Here is a 20,391-nt window from a genome sequence, read left to right as displayed (position 1 = left end):
CACTGCCGAACTTTTGTTGGACCGCCTAAATAGCTGTCAGAGCACCGCTGCGTCATCACCTACCAATTGACAAGTGGGTCATCTTTATGTCAGATTGATTATTGGGGAACTGTTGGAGCATCCATCCCAATAACCAAAAAAGTGTTATTTGGGAGCCCCAATACGTGGTTATTGGGGGAGTTTTTTTAGTGAAGTATTGGAGATGCTCTTAAGCACTTCGCGGCCCCTCTTAAGAACTTGCAGAGGATTGGAGCCCGCCGCTATCCGTCCAAGCACCGCCCATTCAATGACTAAACCCTACATATCTACTAACCGAAACCAAGGCGCCAGGAATGCCCTCCCTGCCACCGGTCGCCGGAGCGGCGGGCGGAGGGGAGGCGAATCGAGAGGAGGAATGCTTTCCCTTATCGCCTTGAGAGAGAGGAAAGAAAAATAGCAGATCATAACTTGTTTCTGATACTTGAGCGGCTGAAATAGATTTTCATTTGCGCTTTTAGTTTGCACGAGACTCAACTACTTGATTCCTGTGACAAAACAGTAGCGACTTGTTTCCCGTACTTTCCTGCAAAAACAAAATGACAAAAACCCATTTTTGACTGCCCTATAACATCTTTCCCACACACAGCAGAGGGAAGAACTGAAAAAACTAAAACGACTGAGCTAGATGAGACTGCCGTTTTCTGCACCGATCTCTGCCCGTTAAGTGAACAAGTTACCAATTCGAAGTACATAAATGCAAAGAATTCATGCAACCAATTCGCGCCACCAAATTGTGAGAAGTATTCTCTCCTCAAATCTGATTCTTACGAACCTCAATATTGTAGAGCTCTTTAAAATCGGCCATTCGAAGTTTGGAAACAAGCTTCTAGAGTTGAACAAATTACTACTACACTTGAGCCCGACAAATACTAAAACCAAGTCTCCAAGTTAACAAGTTACATGAGGTTACAGCAGTTCAGTCTCACGGGTACTGAAAATAAGTTCTAGAATTAAACATGTTACCAGAGTTCAGTCTCAGAAATGCTGGAAACAAGTTGCTGGACTTCAACAAGTTATCAAAGTTCAGTCTCACAAAAGCACGCCATACTGAACTGACAACCATAGCAAATCGGCAAAGTTGGTGCCCTAGTCAAATGATAAACTTCCTCCGCAATGCGAGAATTCCATACATATTGCTGGCCTAGAGAAGCTTAGTAACAACTGGCGGAACTCTTCGCCGTTGCTTTCAGTGATCGAGTCATGGAAAATCACTGTCACCCTTTCTAGCATTGTCGCCCACTTGAATAACCTTTTCACAAGAGCGAGTTCATGTTCAGTTCCTCTCAGGCCATTGATTGCTACTTCTTTGAGGCAAGGTAGCACGAGGTCCTCAGTTTCCCAATTTGATGGCTCAGCACAAATGCAACCTGGTTGGCACACCTGAATCAAGAGGAATAACAGCTTAAGATTAACTGATATGGTTTGAGATAAGAGACATGAAACTAGAAATTATTAGACTGCATGGATACTCTTAGATATGTCAAGAATAAAAGCAGACAAATTAATCTAGAGCCAGAATATTGCTGAAAGTATAATTGTTGTATGCATATGGAAAACCGTAAAGCCAACAGATTATAAACCTTATACGAATGCTGATGTATCATGCTATCATCAACCCATATAAAAATAAAAGAAGATTTTATATTTGCTATAGAAGATCAAATGAGGGTTCCAATTTTTTGCTGGAAATATGACCCCATCAATTTGTTGTGGCATTTCCAACAGACTTGTAATCTTTTGAAATAAAACCTACTGCAGTCACGAATCCTAGTATATTACTTTTGTCAAGTTTGATAAGCAACACTTCAGTATCTAACCCTAACCAACAACAAGAGTAGGGCAACTCGCTGCTAAGCAATGGGATTTCCCACAAACTTACTTGCTGCCTATTTTCTTTTAAACTAAGTATAGTGTTACCTTAGAGTCCCTCCGAGTAACAAGTTGAAGCGTGAGCTCTCTTATACCGCTAGACATCTTGAGAACATGGAATGAGCTGGCTCCAAAGGAATGTCCACATGCCAATACAACCAGTCCCAAGATGGTAATGTTAGGCAACTTTGTCATCTCTTCCATCAAGAATCGTTCGTTGCCACGGACCTGCAGGTTCATAGGAAGTCATGCAATAGGTCAATAGTTGGACAAGGACACAAACATGTCATTTTTCTACAAAGTGACTAACACACATTAATTAAACAAGTCCACTTTTGTGTGCATTGTTGTGAATTTTCAATTTTGTATGGCTTCGCAAGTATTCCAAACAACATATTCCTCAAGTTTAACTCTCAAAATTTGGTTATAATCGATTAACTCACATACCGGCAGATAGAAAAGGATGAGAATAAGTTTGCTGATATGGTGAAATTGCTGTGAAAGCATCAAGCTGTGATGATTGCGTGCAGAAACTGTATCTCCTCCATACAGACAAAGAGGATTGGTGGTCAGTTGTTGGAGATTTGGCATCTCGCTAAACAAAACAGAGCTAGGATCATAAGCACCCCTCCAATCAAGTGTCACCAGCTGAGGAGCTGAGATGTTGGCAACTGGTTGACTTTGATTCAAAGGATTGGTGAAGCAAAGGAATACTTTTAATTTTTGCAGAGACAGGGCAACGATATTGAGCTGCTGCAAGGTATGCAAATTCCTCAGTTCCAATTGTAGGAGAGATTCCGACTGGATTGTGAAGTTGTCCAGACCCCTGACACTGCAAACGGAAAGGCGACGCAGAGATGGACACCGTGATGAAGAGACAACGTCACTGAGGCTGCACGGACCGTGCAGCTGTATGCGAACCAGCTTCAGATCTGTGAGCCGGGTAAATTCGCCGGAAGGCGGCAGGGTGAGGCCAATAGAATGTAGATCGAGCACGACCTTGGCTGCTTTCTCGAAGCAAGGCAGCTTCAAGGTACCTCTTTCCCCGGCGGGGGCCTCATTCATGGCCCCCGTGTTCTTGAAATGCAGGACACCAGAGAGGCGGCGCGCGGCGATGGGGAGCCATGCCGCAGCGATTTCGGGGGTGGCCTCGATGCCTGCAACGAAGAGATGGCGGAGGGCCGGCGCATCATGGGCGGTGAGGGCGGCGCGGATGCGGTCGGGGTCAGTGCCGACAGGGAAATGGAGCTCCGGGAGGAGAGCCCAGACGCGGTGCCAGCGGCGGGCGAGGACGCTGGTCCGAGCGGCGACGGGGGCGTCGCGGAGCTTAAGGAGGATGTGGATGAGGACGTCGTCCGGCAGCGCGCTGAGGCGGTCCTCACCACCTCCAACGCCGACGCCGGCGGCGACGGAGAGCTTTCGCCGCCGATGCCCCCGCGTGCGCTCCATGGAAGCAGGAGCCAAGAGCGATGTGGCGCACCTCGGGTCACACCATTGCCGGCCGCCGGTGGATCGGGGGAGGCTGGAGCTGGACTCGGTGGATTTGGGGTCTAGGGTTCTCCAGGGATTGGGGATTTCTCGGTGAATCGGGGGAGGCCGGAGCTGGACGGAGAGCTTTCGGACTTATTATATTCGGATTTACTTAGCTTTTTTTAGACGGGATTTGCTTAGCTATTTTTTTTAAGGTAAAAACCTGATTTATTCATCAAAAGCCACACCAAGTGGGATACGTCTCAGGTCATGCGGAGTGCCAAACCAAACGTGGCGTCCTGGACCTCTAGAGAAAGCAAATTTAGCTAAACTATGTGCTTCATAGTTCACAACAGGAGACTCAAAAGAAAAGGTGCAATTGAGATGGTGTTTGGTTCTCTAGTCTTAGGACTTTTTCTAGTCCTTAGGATTTTTTGAAAAATACTCTCAAGGAGGTGCTTCTAAAGACTTTTAGCAAAAAGTCCCAAAAAAGTCCCCCCTTGTTTGGTTTGCTAGGAACTTTTTTTAGTCCCAACACAAAAAAGCCCCTGAAACCAAACATCCCTGAGAGATAACAAATGACTATTAATCTCACTAATGACCGCCCCATATGCTCCTCTGGCGCTTTTGTGGATGTCTGAGATGACTTGCTTGCAATCGGATGCTACAACAAACTATTGGATAAGAAGGTCTTCAACAAGTGCTAGTGCCTCACGACATGCGATTGCTTCAAGGGTGGCCGGATCAATAACTCCTTCAATAACTAGGGCCGAGCTGCCCAAGAAATTTCCCTCTGCATCTCTGCAAACTGCGGTTGCAGATCCTCCTCTTCTTCCACTTACTCCCCCGTCCACGTGGATTTTGCAATATCCAGCAGGGGGCCTTTTTGGCTTCTGGTTTGCTTGATGGGGTGTGACATTCCGAGCTGGAGTGCTCGGTTTGACGTTGATCAAGGATAGGTCTTTTAGAAACCTCTCTATAAAGCTATGGGTCGCTTGGGTACTCTGAAATATAGCCTCATGTATTGCCTTACGGCGAGCATCTAGCTAGAAGGTCGTGTAAAAGGCCTCTGATCCAAAAAATTCCGACCCGCGGGATTTATGTTTTCGGTAGATCCGCATATTAGCTCGGCCATAAAAAAATATACGGTGTCCGGATATGCTGCCTCTTTGCTGCTATATACACGACACCGGCTGGGGGAGGGAGGGGGAGGGGGCATTTATGGTTAGCCCCCAGAAACCTCCCCGCCGTGATTTCGTCCTCTATCGCTAGATTACATTTGCTTCAGCAAGAAATTCTGTCCTCTCCTCTGCTTTTCCCCTTATACCGAGATCGATGGCCGGCTGTGCTGGTGAAAGTCGTGGCAGCCACGTCGGGTCGCCACAGAGCAAGCGTGGGAAGCACGACACGGAGGCCGATAGCTCTAGCCGTGCTGTGGTGCCATGGAGGTCAACGCGGGCGAAGCCCTTGGGTCGGCTTCATGGGGTTTTGTGCTGCTGATGAGCAGCTCATCGTCGTGGAGCGAGCAGTGGCCAACAGAGAAGAAGGTGCTACCAACCGCCTAGGGGTGATTATTCTTGCATCGTAGAAGAATAAGAAATCACTATAGAGAATGATTCAATGAAAATCACATCGATAATACCGTGACGATCCACAATAAGATGAATGATTAAACAAGCCGCAATCTCCACATGAGTATGAACAGAGTTATACACCCTGATCTTACAACTTGGAATTCCTCTAAGAATGGTGATGATGCGATGAAATGGAATGAAGAGGGAAAAAAGACGAAAATGATCACTGGTGTTTCTTCTTCTCGGATCTCTTCGGCCTCTCTTCTAGTAGTGGTGACAGAAGCTGGGTCTCTCTGATGCGTCGATGCCCTTTACGAAGTTCATTCCTGTATTGAGGGGGAGCCGAGGGTGCCTGGTACGACTACTGGTATGAGTGCTTACACTCATAATGAGGGCCAGATTCCCGTGGGCGGTTGGCGAAACCCTAGCCGTCGCCTCCCGTACCTCTTCCCAGCGTCCCCCTGATACGTCTCCAACGTATCTATAATTTTTGATTGTTCCATGCTATTATATTACCCCTTTTGGATGTTTATGGGCTTTATTTTACACATTTATATCATTTTTGGGACTAACCTACTAACCGGAGGCCCAGCCCGTGTTGTTGTTTTTTTTGCCTATTTCAGTATTTCGAAGAAAAGGAATATCAAAAGGAGTCCAAAAGGAATGAAACCTTCGGGAGCGTGATTTTTGGAACGAACGTGATCCAGAGGACTTGGAGTGCAAGTCAATAAGCAATCGAGGCGGCCAGGAGATAGGAGGGCACGCCCACCCCTCCTGGGCACGCCCCTGTCTCCTGGGCCCCTCGAGCGACCACCGACGTACTTCTTCCTCCTATATATACCTACGTACCCCGAAAACATCTAGAGAGCCACCGAAACACAATTTCCACCGCCGTAACCTTATGTATCCGTGAGATCCCATCTTGGAGCCTTCGCCGACGCTCCGTCGGAGGGGGAATTGACCACAGAGGGCTTCTACATCAACACGATAGCCCCTCCGATGAGTTGTGAGTAGTTTACCACAGACCTTCGGGTCCATAGTTATTAGCTAGATGGCTTCTTCTCTCTTTTTGGATCTCAATACAATGTTCTCCCCCTCTCTTGTGAAGATCTATTTGATGTAAACTCTTTTTGCGGTGTGTTTGTCGAGGTCCGATGAATTGTGGGTTTATGATCAAGTTTATCTATGAGAAATATTTGAATCTTCTTTGAATTCTTTTATGTTTGATTGAGTTATCTTTGCAAGTCTCTTCGAATTATCAGTTTGGTTTGGCCTACTAGATTGATCTTTCTTGCCATGGGAGAAGTGCTTAGCTTTGGATTCAATCTTGCGGTTTCCTTACCCAGTGACAGAAAGGGTTGCAAGGCACGTATTGTATTGTTGCCATCGAGGATAAAAAATGGGGTTTATATCATATTGCTTGAGTTTATCCCTCTACATCATGTCATCTTTCTTAATGCGTTACTCTATTCTTATGAACTTAATACTCTAGATGCATGCTGGATAGCGGTCGATGTGTGGCGTAATAGTAGTAGATGCAGGCAGGAGTTGGTCTACTTGTCACGGACGTGATGATTATATACATGATCATGCCTAGATAATCTCATAATTAATCTTTTTTCTATCAATTGCTCGACAGTAATTTGTTCACCCACCGTAATACTTATGCTATCTTGAGAGAAGCCACTAGTGAAACCTATGGCCCCCGGGTCTATCTTTTATCATATAAGCTTTCAATCTACTTTTATTTGCATCTTTACTTTTTGCATCTATATTATAAAATACCAAAAATATATTTATCTTATCATACTATCTCTATCAGATCTCACTTTCACAAGTGGCCGTGAAGGGATTGACAACCCCTTTATTGCGTTGGTTGCGAGTTCTTTGTTTGTTTGTGTAGGTGCGTGGGACTTTTGAGGAGCCTCCTACTGGATTGATACCTTGGTTCTTAAAAACTGAGGGAAATACTTACGCTACTATTGCTGCATCACCCTTTACTCTTCAATGAAAACCAACGCAAGCTCAAGACGTAGCATCCCCCCTTCCCTCGCTGCTGCCGGAGGGCACCGCCGGGCGAAGCCCAGTTGGCGTCGGCGGCCACACTATTGGGGAACGCAGTAATTTCAAAAAAATTCCTACGATCACGCAAGATCTATCTAGGTGATGCATAGCAACGAGAGGGGAGAGTGTTGTCTACGTACCCTCGTAGACCGAAAGCGGAAGCGTTATGACAACATGGTTGATGTAGTCATACGTCTTCACGATCCAACCGATCCTAGCACCGAAGGTACGTCACCTCCGTGATCTGCACACGTTCAGCTTGGTGACGTCCCACGAACTCTAGATCCAGCTGAGGTCGAGGGAGAGTTTCATTAGCACGACGGCGTGGTGACAGTGATGATGAAGTTACCGGCGCAGGGCTTCGCCTAAGCACTACGACGATATGACCGAGGTGGAAATCTGTGGAGGGGGCACTGCACACGGCTAAACAATCAACTTGTGTGTTCTAGGGTGCCCCCTGCCCCCTTATATAAATGAGCTAGGGGGAGTCCGGCCGGCCCTCCTTGGCACGCCCCCAAGAGGGGAATCCTACTAGGACTCCAAGTCCTAGTAGGTTTCCACCTAAAGGGAGAGAGGGGGAAGGAAGGAGAGGGAGAGGGGGAGGGAGAGGCCCCTTCCTTGTCCTATTCGGACTCAAGGGGGAGGGGGCGCGCGGCCTGCCCTGGCCGCCCCTCTCTTTCTCTCCACTAAGGCCCATCGTGTCCCATTACTTCCCCCCGGGGTTCCTATAACCCTCCGGCACTCCGGTTTTAACCGAAACTTCTCCGGAACACTTCCGATGTCCGGACATAGTCGTCCAATATATCAATCTTTATGTCTCGACCATTTTGAGACTCCTCATCATGTCCGTGATCACATCGGGGACTCCGAACAACCTTCGGTACATCATATCACATAAACTCATGATACCAATCGTCATCGAACGTTAAGTGTGCGGACCCTACACTACAAAAAAACAATTCCGTGATGATACGTGTTTGTCACAGTAGGTCGTGTTTTTTTCATGCATGTACATCCATGACGATTTTATGACAGAATCAAGATAGTCATACCTGTGCTGTCGTAGAAGTGTTCCATGACATTACCAAAATTATCATCACGGAAGTGTCCACTTCCATGACGATAAATCACGCTCACAGAAGTGCTTTCATCAAGGGTGACCGACCGTGGCATCCACCGTAACGGAACACCGTTAAGCTATCGGGTCGGATTTTGGATCCGATAACCCGTTAACAGCCCTGACCAATGGGAAATTTCCACGTGTATAATTCTGATTGGCCGAAGGGAACACCCATCAGCTTGTCAGTGGGCCAGATGTCGCCCGTCCATTGGAGGAGCCATGCCTATGATACGTCGACACGTGGCTGGGCCCAATAGAGGCCCATATAGGTTAAAAAGGCCGGCCCAGTCAAAGGACCATAGTACTTAATCAGGTACTAGTGGGCCAGCCCAATAACGACCTGCTTAATAAAGGCCCATTTACGGCCCGAAGCCAGATCTGGCCCGTAATTGTTCGTCCAATATTTGGGCCCATTTACGTCCGAAAGCCAGATCTGGCCTATTAATTGGTCGCCCAATATTTGGGCCCAACTACAACCCAGTGACTTTTGGCCTGTTAGAGGCCTGATGTAGACATGGGCCCATTTCAGCCCGGTGGGACTTTCGGCCTGGGAATGGCCCGTGCTGCCCATGGGCCATATATGGTCGAACGGGACATCGGGCCCACTAACGGCCCGTGCTAAAGGTGGCAACAATTAAGCCCAACGTGACTTTGGGCCTGTTAAAGGCCTGTCGCGTAATTCGGCCCGTTGATGCCTGTACTAAGCTTTCGACCTCTTAAAAGCCCATGATATCAGTGGGCCAACTAAGACCCGAGATATGTTTCGGCCTGGTAACGGCCCGTGAGCTAACTGGGCCCAAAGAGGCCCGGTCTACATTTTGGCCTGCTGTAGGCCCGTCAACTACTAGTGAAAATTGAGGCCCAACATGCATTTTGGCCTGCTAAAGGCCCGTGGTTTCATCTCGGCCATAACAGGCCAGTACAATATTCAGCCTATTAATGGCCCAACGCTACCTGGGCCAAACTAAGCGCTGGGTCGAGAAAAGGCCCAACTAAAATATAGGCTGGTGTAAGTTTGGGCCTGGCGCAATGTGTGAAGGCTCCAATCATTCGGGCCCAAGAAAGACGCAGGCCGGCCCAATTGTGGCCCGCTAAAAACCTGGCCCGTTAGAGTCGAATGTTTCGGCCCGGTCGACTACATCTCATTTTTTTTCAGATAGCGAATGATGGCAGTAACTAGTAGGAATTAAGAACAAACATACTCTATACAATAAAGAAATTACGGCATAGTAACTAAGAATAAACACTAGTAGAAAAGGGGGCAATGGCCGAGGCCAGTTCAGCCCATTAGTCCCGGTTCAATCCAGAACCGGGACCAATGGAGCTATTTGCCCCGGTTCGTGAGCCCAGGGGGCCGGCCGGGCCACGTGGGCCATTGGTCCCGGTTCGTCCGGACCTTTTGGTCCCGGTTGGTGGGACGAACCAGGACCAATGGGCCTGGATCCTGGCCCACCACTATTGGTCCCGGTTGGTGGCATGAACCGGGACCAATGGCTACCCGTTAGTCCCGGTTCATGCCACGAATCGGGACCAATAGTGCTGCCTATATATACCCCCTCGCTCGCGAGCAGAGCACTCCAATGCTCTGTTTTTCTCTTGCCGGCGAGGGGGGGCTTTGTGGTGCTCTAGCTCACCTCCATAGCACATGAGGTGTTCGATGAAATGCCCGAGCCACACTACTTAAGCTTTCTCCTCTCCAAGCTCGACCTCCAACCTCTATTTTCCTCAATATTTGTCTAGGTTTAGCGGTCCATCATGCCCCGTCCCCGTCTTCACCGCCGTCGATCACCCGCGCCGATCTCATCGCCAGCACCACCGTGGTGAGCCTCTTGTTCTTATCTTCTTTCTGAAAGGAAAAATATTCTTACTTGTATTATTTTCTTAATTTTATTATTGCATCTTATATAGTGCGATGGTTTTGGTATCTGCCCCCGTCGGCCCTCGTCCTGTCTATGATTCGGATGTCGTATATATTATCTTTTCATAACTATTGGTTCATTTATTGTTTATGAAAATTATGCCGACCAACGTGACATAGATTTTATTTATCTAGGAGGTTGTTGAACCGGAAATTCCAACCGACCGTATTGTTGAGAGGTTAAATTTAGTTGAAGAAGAAAGCAATTTCTTGAAGGGAAAAATAAAAAAACTTGAGGAGGAGAAGATGATATTGGAGTTGCATGTTGCGGATGTCGTCGATGATCACAAGATCAAGATGAATGCAATGCGCTTGAAGATGAGAAAGATTAGAAAATATGCCATTCATACCGAGGCTTGGTATCATTATGCCGTTGGATCAGTTGTTACCTTGGTTACGATTATGATCGCATTTGTTTTCGCATTGAAATGTTTTACATAGTTTCAATGTATGGTTTAATTAATTTAGATGCTCTGTAGAGCTTTATGTTTTTAGATGAGAACTATGTATGTACTTTGGTTTTTATGTGATGATGAACTTCTATTAATTTGGTCACTTAATTATCTATTCATGATGTTCTGTAATGATTTTTGACACACTTAATTATATATAATGCACGCAGATGAACCGGCAATGGATGTACGGTGACAGACATACCTCCGAGTACATTAAGGGCGTGCATGATTTTCTCGAAGTGGCTGAGGCAAACAAGCAGAATGGTTTTATGTGTTGTCCATGCCCTATATGTGGGAATACGAAGTCTTACTCTGACCGGAAAATCCTTCACACTACTAGAAATACCACTACTAATGGCGCACCTAATATGGCCATTAATGGCGCATCACTGGTGTGCCACTGACAGCACGCCATTAGTAATTTTTACTAATGGCGCACCAGCTGGTGCGCCATTAGTATATGCGAGGGTGCGCCATTAGTATGCCTCCCAGTTGGCATGTACACCCAGGTGCTTTGGCATACTAATGGCGCACCACCTCTGGATGCGCCATTAGTAACCGCAGCATACTAATGGCGCACTACCCGGTGATGCGCCATTAGTATGCACTGTCATACTAATGGCGCACTGTCGTGTGATGCGCCATTAGTATGAATATTAGGTTTTTTTTTATTTTTTTATTTTCTGTTTTTTGCACAGGTTACAAAATGTATAATTTGACAAAATATAGACAGCACACATCAACAATAGATTCATCAAATACAATAGAAGATTAGTCTTTGAATACAATTCATCATATTAGTCTCCGAATACAATTCATCATATTAGTCTCCGAATTAAAAAGACCGAACAAAGATAGAACATTATATTACAAGTCTCGAGACCGCGAGTAGCGAGTTTGTCTTCGCATTACAAGTCGATATCGATCATCTAAACTACCATCACATAGAAGAGAGCTACGGTCATCACGATGAGCATCATCACGATGAAACTCGTCTTCATCCGGTTCCTCCAACGCTCCCTCCCCTCTCCCGCTAGATAGCGGGCGTATCTAGATTCGGCCTCGGCCCTAGTGGTGTACCCTTTGTAACTGTTACCGCTGAATCGGTGAACCTGTCTCCGACACTCCTCCCAGTCATCGTAGACTCCGGGAACCTTACCCTTGTACACGACATACGTCGGCATCACTATGCACTAGCCAAACGAAACGTTAGTACCAATTCACAGACAATACATAAGCAATATATAATTATGCAACAGAACGATCGGAAGAGAAAAGCAAGACATTAATAGCATCGATTACATCTAAGTTGAACGACTCTCAAAACCAAAGAGACATACTACAAGTTCATTAAAGTTTAATTACAACATGAGCCAATCGATGTTTCAGAACTAGACAACTCGACTCAAGGGACCGGAGCATGGATGAAGCCGCCATCTATCGTGGGAGTCATGAAAGAACGGGCGTTGTCATCCTGCATTTGTAGCATTGTGTCGATGTCACTGTTGGACGGTTGATTTCTGAGGTAGAACTGCCCCGAGGTACGAAGGACATCTTGATGGATGATTTCCACAAACTCCGACTAGATGCGAAAGAATTCTTGTCGGAGGTCCGCGTCCTGGATTGCCGACACGCTCGCGGCCCAATCTTGGAGTTTACTCGGTAGCAGAAGTTGATGATGGTCCCGTACGATCGCCCGCATGTGATGGATGGCGTAGTAGGCACCCTTCTGACCGCCAGGCGGCTGCTTGACGCAGCAGAACGTCGTATTGTGGGAGAACACGTGCTTGCCGTACTTACGAATAGGCCTGGTGAAGGTGCCTCCAGATTGGGCGTAGCCGGGGAGAACATCATCAAGAACCTTCTTGACATTTGTGTAGTCTACGTTCGACTGACGGTCCGGGTCGAAATACGTGGCCATGGAATATTTGGGGCTTAGGAGGATGAGCGTGCAACGTGTGTCACTGCAGAAAACACGGAATGTTAAAAGAAAAACGATCGAAAAGTAAGAATTCATATGTTACGGGCCGGTTGAGGGGAGGACTTACTCGGGAAAGTAAGGCACGAGGAAGTTATCCTTATCTTGGTTTGCCAGAATGACGCCTTCGAGGTAAGAACTCGCGACTTGCCGGTCCCCAGCGTTGCCCAAGATCTTGGCACGCATGTAGAAGGGGTCGACTATCACGATGTCCGGGGTCTTGTCGCGAATGATCCGCATCTCCATACTCAGCAAAAATAGCCGAACGAAGGTGTAGTGCAGCGGATGAAGGTTAAACATAGCAAAGATGTCATCAAACCGCAGGACGATCGTACCCCCGATGTCGCCATCCACAAAGCCCTTGCCCTCTGGCACCTTGGCCACGAAAACCGGGTATGCCACATCCTTCTCTCTGAGACGCCGCTTCTCCAAAGAAAGAACACTGTCGTGCAGACTCCGCATAGCACCGGTTGCAGCATTGAGCATATTTGGTGGTAGCATCGCCCTACCCGCCACATGCACCCTCCTCGAGATATCCTGCGGTGAAGGTGGCCCGTCCTGAGCACGGATCGTACTCGGTGCCGGCTGGCTCGCACCCTTCTTAGTCTTTCTTTTGCGTGCCTTCTTCTTCTCCTGTAATGGGACCGAGTTCTGCTCACAGACCGCCTTCTTGAGTGTGTTGGGGCTGATAATATTTTGCACCTCGCCTATCTGAGGCTCGGTGAAGTCGGCAGCTGGAGGCGTCTCCTGAGAGCTGAACGCCAGACGGCGCCTGTTGCAACTTGGCTTCTCCACGGTACGAGCTAGATCGCACACGTCTTTTGTTGGGTTTGGTTCTTGAGAAGGAGGCCCCATGAAGTCGCCATCGTACCCATGCTCGGCAAAGTACTGATCGACGTTGCCAAATGTATCATCGTCGTCGTCGTCGTCGTTCTGATCCTGTGCCATATGCATGTTTGGATCCAGTGGCATAGGGATGTCCGGCACCGTTACGGCGGTCTTGCCATGGGGCCGACTTGGCGCCGGCACGACTGGCGGTGTTGTCTTTGGGGTGGTGTCCCCCACCCCCAAACGAATCTCACGGTGACCCCATCCAGCGAGCCTGCCGAGGTGCCTGTTGACGGGCAGACCAACGGGGTTATCGATGCCTAGATAATTCGTGCAGTAGGAGATGCACTCTTCGGTCAGAAAGCCCCTGGCTATGCTTCCTTCTGGACGTGACATGTTGCGAACGTATCCTTTGATGACACCATTCATCCTTTCGAACGGCATCATGCTGTGCAGGAACGTCGGCCCGAGTTGGATGATATCCTCCACTATATGGACCAGCAGATGCACCATAACGTCGAAGAATGCGGGCGGGAAGTACATCTCAAGCTCGCATAGTATCACCACGATCTCTTCCTGTAGCCTTCTGAGTTGCCTCACGCCAATCGACTTCCGAGAGATGACGTCGAAGAAGTTGCATAGGCCAAATAGCGTTTCACGGACGTGCGCGTCCATGATCCCACGGATTGCAACTGGAAGTATCTGCGTCATCAGCACGTGACAGTCGTGAGACTTCATCCCGCTGAACTTCTGCTTCGCTGGGTCTAGGTATCTGCTTATCTTCCCCGCGTAACCGTAAGGAAGTTTTACTCCTAGGAGGCAGGTGAAAAACTGCTCGATCTCCTCCTGACTTAGAGTGAAGCACGCGGGAGGGTAGTCATTTCCGGTCTTCTTGGCCTTTTTGCCTTGGCGACGACTTTCTGTGTCCTGCTTCGCCTCATCATCATCATCATCATCATCATCATCATCATCATCATCATCATCATCATCATATATAGCGTGAAGCTCCTGCCTGATGCCCATTGATTTCAAGTCTGCCCTTGCTTTCGGCCCATCTTTGGTCCTCTCTGGCATGTTGAGCAGGGTACCAAGCAGACTCTCGCACACGTTCTTCGTGATATGCATGACATCAAGGCTGTGAGGCACACGGTGGATCTTCCAGTACGGCAAGTCCCAGAAAACAGACCTCGTTTTCCATACCTTCAGCAGCGGCTCTGGCGCCTTTCGCTTCTTTCCCGGCTCTGGCGCCTTTTGCTTCTTTCCCGGCAGTGGGCAGTCTTTCCAATTTTTCAACAGCTTGTCTATTTCCTCGCCGCTCCTCGTACACGGGCGTTTTCGGGGTTCGGTTTCACCATCGAACAGATCCTTGCGTTTCCTCCACAGGTCATCGTCGCGAAGCCACCTTCGATGTCCCATGAACACGGTTTTCGAAGACCCGGGATCTCTATCTAGCTGGTGATACGTTGTGTCATCCATGCACCTTACGCATCCAGAAAATCCGTCGACTACCTGCCCCGCAAGATATCCGTAACCGAGATAGTCGTGCACCGTCGTGAGCAGTGCGGCTCTCATAGGGAAATATTCTTTCTCTGCGGCGTCCCACGTATTGGCTGGCGTTTTCCACAGCGTGTCAAGCTCCTCTTTCAGCAGCCCCAGATACAGATTGATGTCGTTCCCTGGTTGTTTCGGCCCTTCAATTAGCATACTCATGTGAATGTACTTCCTCTTCATGCACAACCAGGGGGGAAGGTTGTACATCCACACAAACACAGGCCAGGTGCTATGTGTGCTTCTCTGGCTGCCAAACGGATTGACTCCATCGGTGCTCGCGCCCAGCACGATGTTCCTTGGATCGTTCCCAAATTCTGGGTATTCGAAGTTCAATGCTTGCCACTGGCTCGCATCCTTAGGGTGACTCAGCATCTTGTCTTTTTTATCTATCTCCGGATCATTTGCGTCATCTTCTCGCTTCTTCTCCTCCCTATCCGCGTGCCAACGTAGGAGCTTTGCTACCTTAGGATCCGTGAAATACCGCTGCAGACGAGGAGTGATCGGAAAGTACCACACCACTTTTCGAGGAGCTTTCTTCCTCTTCTTGTATCGAGTGACACCGCACACCGGACATATTGTAGACTCCGCGTGCTCGTCCTGATAAATGATGCAATTGTTCATGCACACATGGTATTTCACGTGCGGTAAATCCAGAGGACACACGATTTTCTTCGCCTCCTCGAAACTGGTCGGGCACTTGTTCCCCTTGGGAAGACGTTCGTGCCAGAATGACATGTTCTCGTCGAAGCATGCGTCGGTCATTTTGTGTTTTACCTTCATCTCCAGGGCCATGAGCGTTACTTTCAGGCGGGTATCCTCGGGCCTGCATCCTTCATACAATGGAGTAACCGCGTCTAACTCAAGTTGATCCATCTTGGCTTTCTCTCGGGCGACAGCTCTTGCGTTATCCGTCTGCTTGAGAAGCAGCTCTTGAATATGAGGGTCCTGCACCCAGCCCATCGATGGTCCAGCGTCGTCTGCTCCGCCGGCATCATCATCTTCATGATCATGCCCGTCGCCTGCTCCGGCATCTTCCTCATCATCATGTCCTGCATCTTCTACATGATGACTGTGTACAGCATCACAGTCGTGATCATCTCCTGGGGATTCTTCGTCTTCTCGCCCACCCGAGCCGCGATGGTTGTCTTGCTGCCCTTCCTCATTTCTTGCCCGGCCCGCATGGACGACTTCGTAGTCATCTTCATCACCTTGCCACCGATAGCCATCCATGAAACCATGCAACAGCAGGTGGTCCCGCACCTGCCCGGAATCCGGGTCCGCAATAAGGCTCTTCAGCTTGCATCTTCGACACAGACATCTTATCTCCGTCTCGTTCTTTTGAAGCATCTCGGCCTTCGCGGACCTCAAAAACCTATTCACGATGCCTTCGGTCATCGTGCGGACCATGGTCGCCTGCGGGGTAGAGCAAAACGATATTTTAGAACCAAACAAAAATTTGGCATGACCTTCCCTAAAAATAGGACCAAAAAGAATGCTTAATGCCAAAATTCTCGCCGAAACGGAAATGAATCAACATTCTGGCAAAATATTGGCAACTATCGCATATCAAATACCGGTACACCTCCAAACACAAACACATATGCAACACCACAAACATATGCAACACCACGAACATACATAGATCTAGCTAGGCCGTAAAAAGTGCATGTGCACATTGTTGTAAGGAGAACAACCTAAATATAGCTTCCCCCCTTACTTACCTATTAAAACAAGGTAATTTAACCACTTAATTTGAATGAATCTATGGTGGAAATGAGGTGAAAAAGAGGAGGCACCCGAGACAAGGAGGAGGTGGAGAGAATGAAGTGGGGAGAAAGTGAGTGTGTGGGTAGGAGAGGCTGTCCCAAATATCTTGTTGCTGCCCACTTACTAATGGCGCACCTCTTGCATGGTGCGCCATTAGTACTTACAACTACTAATGGCGCACTTGGGCAGGATACGCCATTAGTATGTTTGGATAGGCGCACTAGTTCAAAAAAAAATCCTATACTAATGGCGCACCCACTGCCAGGTGCGCCATTAGTAGTTACAACTACTAATGGCGCACTTGGGCAGGATGCGCCATTAGTATGTTTGGATAGGCGCACTAGTTCAAAAAAAAAGTTTCTATACTAATGGCGCACCTGCTGCCTAGTGCGCCATTAGTAGTTACAACTACTAATGGCGCACTTTGCCGGGATGCGCCATTAGTATGTTTGGACAGGCGCACTAGTTAAAGAAAAATTTGATACTAATGGCGCACCCGTAGCATGGTGCGCCATTAGTTGTTTAAACTCTAATGGCGCATCAGATTGTGGTGCGCCATTAGTATATACTAATGGCGCACCATCTTTCTGGTGCGCCATTAGTGTCAATCCCATCTATAGCCATTTTCCTAGTAGTGTCACACCCACCTGCTTTACAAGGGTTTCATGCCACACTATAATGTTTGGACGAGGCACGGAGAAATAGGGGTTATGATGGAAGACGGCGAGGAAGAAGAGTACGATGACAACTATGTGCCCCCTGAATACGGTGATGCTACTGAACATCAAGATGCACCAGACGATGTGCACGATGGTGCTGCAACGGGCGAAGCTGCTGAAGATCAAGAGGAACCAGACGATGTGCCCGATGATGATGATCTCCGCCGGGTCATTGTCGATGCAAGGACACAATGCGAAAGTCAAAAGGAGAAGCTGAAGTTCGATCGCATGTTAGAGGATCACAAAAAGGGGTTGTACCCAATTGTGAAGATGGCAACACAAAGCTCGGTACCGTACTCGAATTGCTGTAGTGGAAGGCAGAGAATGCTGTGCCTGATAAAGGATTTGAGAAGCTACTGAAAATAATGAAGAAGAAGCTTCCAAAGGATAACGAATTGCCCGACAGTACATACACAGCAAAGAAGGTCGTATGCCCTCTAGGATTGGAGGTGGAGAAGATACATGCATGCCCTAATGACTGCATCCTCTACCACGGTGCCTACAAGGATCTGAACGCATGCCCGGTATGCGGTGCATTGCGGTATAAGATCAGACGAGATGACCCTGGTGATGTTGACGGCGAGCCTCCCAGGAAGAGGGTTCCTGCGAAGGTGATGTGGTATGCTCCTATAATACCACGGTTGAAACGTCTGTTCAGAAATGGAGAGCATGCCAAGTTGATGCGATGGCACAGTGAGGACCGTAAGAAAGACGGGAAGTTGAGAGCACCCGCTGACGGGTCGCAGTGGAGAAAAATTGAGAGAAAGTACTGGGATGAGTTTGCAAAGGACCCAAGGAACGTATGGTTTGCTTTAAGCGCGGATGGCATTAATCCTTTCGGGGAGCAGAGCAGAAATCACAGCACCTGGCCCGTGATTCTATGTATGTATAACCTTCCTCCTTGGATGTGCATGAAGCGGAAGTTCATTATGATGCCAGTTCTCATCCAAGGCCCTAAGCAACCCGGCAACGACATTGATGTGTACCTAAGGCCATTAGTTGAAGAACTTTTACAGCCCTGGAATGGAAACGGTGTACGTACGTGGGATGAGCACAAAAAGGAGGAATTTGACCTAAAGGCGTTGCTGTTCACGACCATCAACGATTGGCCCGCTCTCAGTAACCTTTCAGGACAGACAAACAAGGGATACCACGCATGCACGCACTGTTTGCTTGACACCGATAGTATATACCTGGGAAGCTGCAGGAAGAATGTGTACCTGGGCCATCGTCGATTTCTTGCGACCAACCATCAATGTCGAAAGAAAGGCAAGCATTTCAAAGGCGAGGCAGATCACCGGAAGAAGCCCGCCATGCGTACCGGTGATCACGTACTTGCTATGGTCAATGATTTACACGTAATCTTTGGAAAGGGTCCCGGCGGACTAGCTGTTCCGAATGACGCTGAGAATCATGCACCCATGTGGAAGAAGAAATCTATATTTTGGGACCTACCCTACTGGAAAGACCTAGAGGTCCGCTCTTCGATCGACGTGATGCACGTGACGAAGAACCTTTGCGTGAACCTGCTAGGCTTCTTGGGCGTGTATGGGAAGACAAAAGATACACCTGAGGCACGAGAGGACCTGCAATGCTTGCACAAAAAAGAGGGCATGCCTCCGAAGCAGTATGAAGGTCCTACCAGCTACGCTCTTACGAAAGAAGAGAAAGAAATATTCTTTCAATGCCTGCTCAGTATGAAGGTCCCGACTGGCTTCTCGTCGAATATAAAGGGAATAATAAATATGCCAGAGAAAAAGTTCCAGAACCTAAAGTCTCATGACTGCCATGTGATTATGATGCAACTGCTTCTGGTTGCATTGAGGGGGCTTCTACCGGAAAACGTCCGATTAGCCATTGTGAAGCTATGTGCATTCCTCAATGCAATATCTCAGAAATTGATCGATCCAGAAATCGTACCAACGCTAAGGAGTGATGTGGCACAATGTCTTGTCAGTTTCGAGCTAGTGTTCCCACCATCCTTCTTCAATATCATGACGCACGTCCTAGTTCATCTAGTCGACGAGATTGTCATTCTGGGGCCCGTATTTCTACACAATATGTACCCCTTTGAGAGGTTCATGGGAGTCCTAAAGAAACATGTTCGTAACCGCGCTAGGCCAGAAGGAAGCATCTCCATGGGCCATCAAACAGAGGATGTCATCGGGTTTTGTGTTGACTTCATTCCTGGCCTTAAGAAGATAGGTCTCCCTAAATCGCAGTATGAGGGGAGACTGACTGGAAAAGGCACGCTTGGAAGGGACTCAATAATATGCAGGGACGGATATTCTTGGTCTCAAGCACACTACACAGTTCTACAGAACTCTACCTTGGTGACCCCGTATGTCGATGAACACAAGAACAGTCTGCGCTCCAAACACCCGGAGCAGTGCGACGACTGGATTACATGTGAACACATCAGGACTTTCAGCAGTTGGTTGGAAACACGTCTCAGAGGTGACAACACTGTTTGTGATGAGCTGTACTTGTTGTCCAGGGGACCATCTTCGACTGTAATGATTTGGAAAGGATACGAGATAAATGGGAATACATTTTACACGATTGACCAAGATGAAAAGAGCACCAACCAAAACAGCGGTGTCCGTTTTGATGCAGCAACCGACAATGGAAATGACACATATACATAGTAGACATATGGGAACTTGACTACGGAGTAGATTTTAAGGTCCCTTTGTTTAAGTGCAAGTGGGTCAATCTGTCAGGAGGCAGGGTACAGGTAGACCCACAGTACGGAATGACAACAGTGGATCTGAAAACTCCTGGGTACACTGACGAACCGTTCGTCCTAGCCAATGATGTGGCACAGGTTATCTATGTGAAGGACATGTCTACCAGACCGAGGAAAAGAAAAGATAAGGAAGCGAATACATCATACAATGAGCCAAAGCGCCACATAGTTCTTTCAGGAAAAAGGGACATCCTGGGAGTGGAGGGCAAGACAGACATGTCTGAAGAGTATGAAAAGTTTCATGAAATTCCCCCCTTCAAAGTCAAGGCTGACCCAAGCATCCTGATAAA

General features: G+C 48.0%; 1 protein-coding gene across 1 annotated transcript; it reads right to left on the bottom strand.

Moving 5' to 3' along the window:
• Positions 1-871: 871 nt before the first annotated feature.
• Positions 872-3,518, bottom strand: LOC123160871 (putative FBD-associated F-box protein At5g56400). The gene is made up of 3 exons (XM_044578720.1): positions 2,356-3,518; positions 1,957-2,136; positions 872-1,419 (listed from the first exon to the last, which is right to left on the bottom strand). The coding sequence occupies exons 1-3, from the start codon at positions 3,355-3,357 to the stop codon at positions 1,126-1,128; spliced, it is 1,476 nt and encodes a 491-aa protein (XP_044434655.1). The 5' UTR covers positions 3,358-3,518; the 3' UTR covers positions 872-1,125.
• Positions 3,519-20,391: the final 16,873 nt, after the last annotated feature.

Source organism: Triticum aestivum, chromosome 7B (genome assembly GCF_018294505.1).
Source record: "Triticum aestivum cultivar Chinese Spring chromosome 7B, IWGSC CS RefSeq v2.1, whole genome shotgun sequence".
NCBI lineage: Eukaryota > Viridiplantae > Streptophyta > Magnoliopsida > Poales > Poaceae > Triticum > Triticum aestivum.
This window is presented reverse-complemented; position numbering and strand designations above follow the sequence as displayed.

Excerpts from the sequence above, each read along its gene's own strand:
- LOC123160871 (XM_044578720.1), bottom strand. The coding sequence starts at position 3,357 with ATGGAGCGCACGCGGGGGCATCGGCGGCGAAAGCTCTCCGTCGCCGCC. Across the intron at positions 2,137-2,355 it reads TCATCCTTTTCTATCTGCCG|GTCCGTGGCAACGAACGATT; the intron begins GTATGTGAGTTA and ends ATGAACCTGCAG. Across the intron at positions 1,420-1,956 it reads TTACTCGGAGGGACTCTAAG|GTGTGCCAACCAGGTTGCAT; the intron begins GTAACACTATAC and ends CTCTTGATTCAG.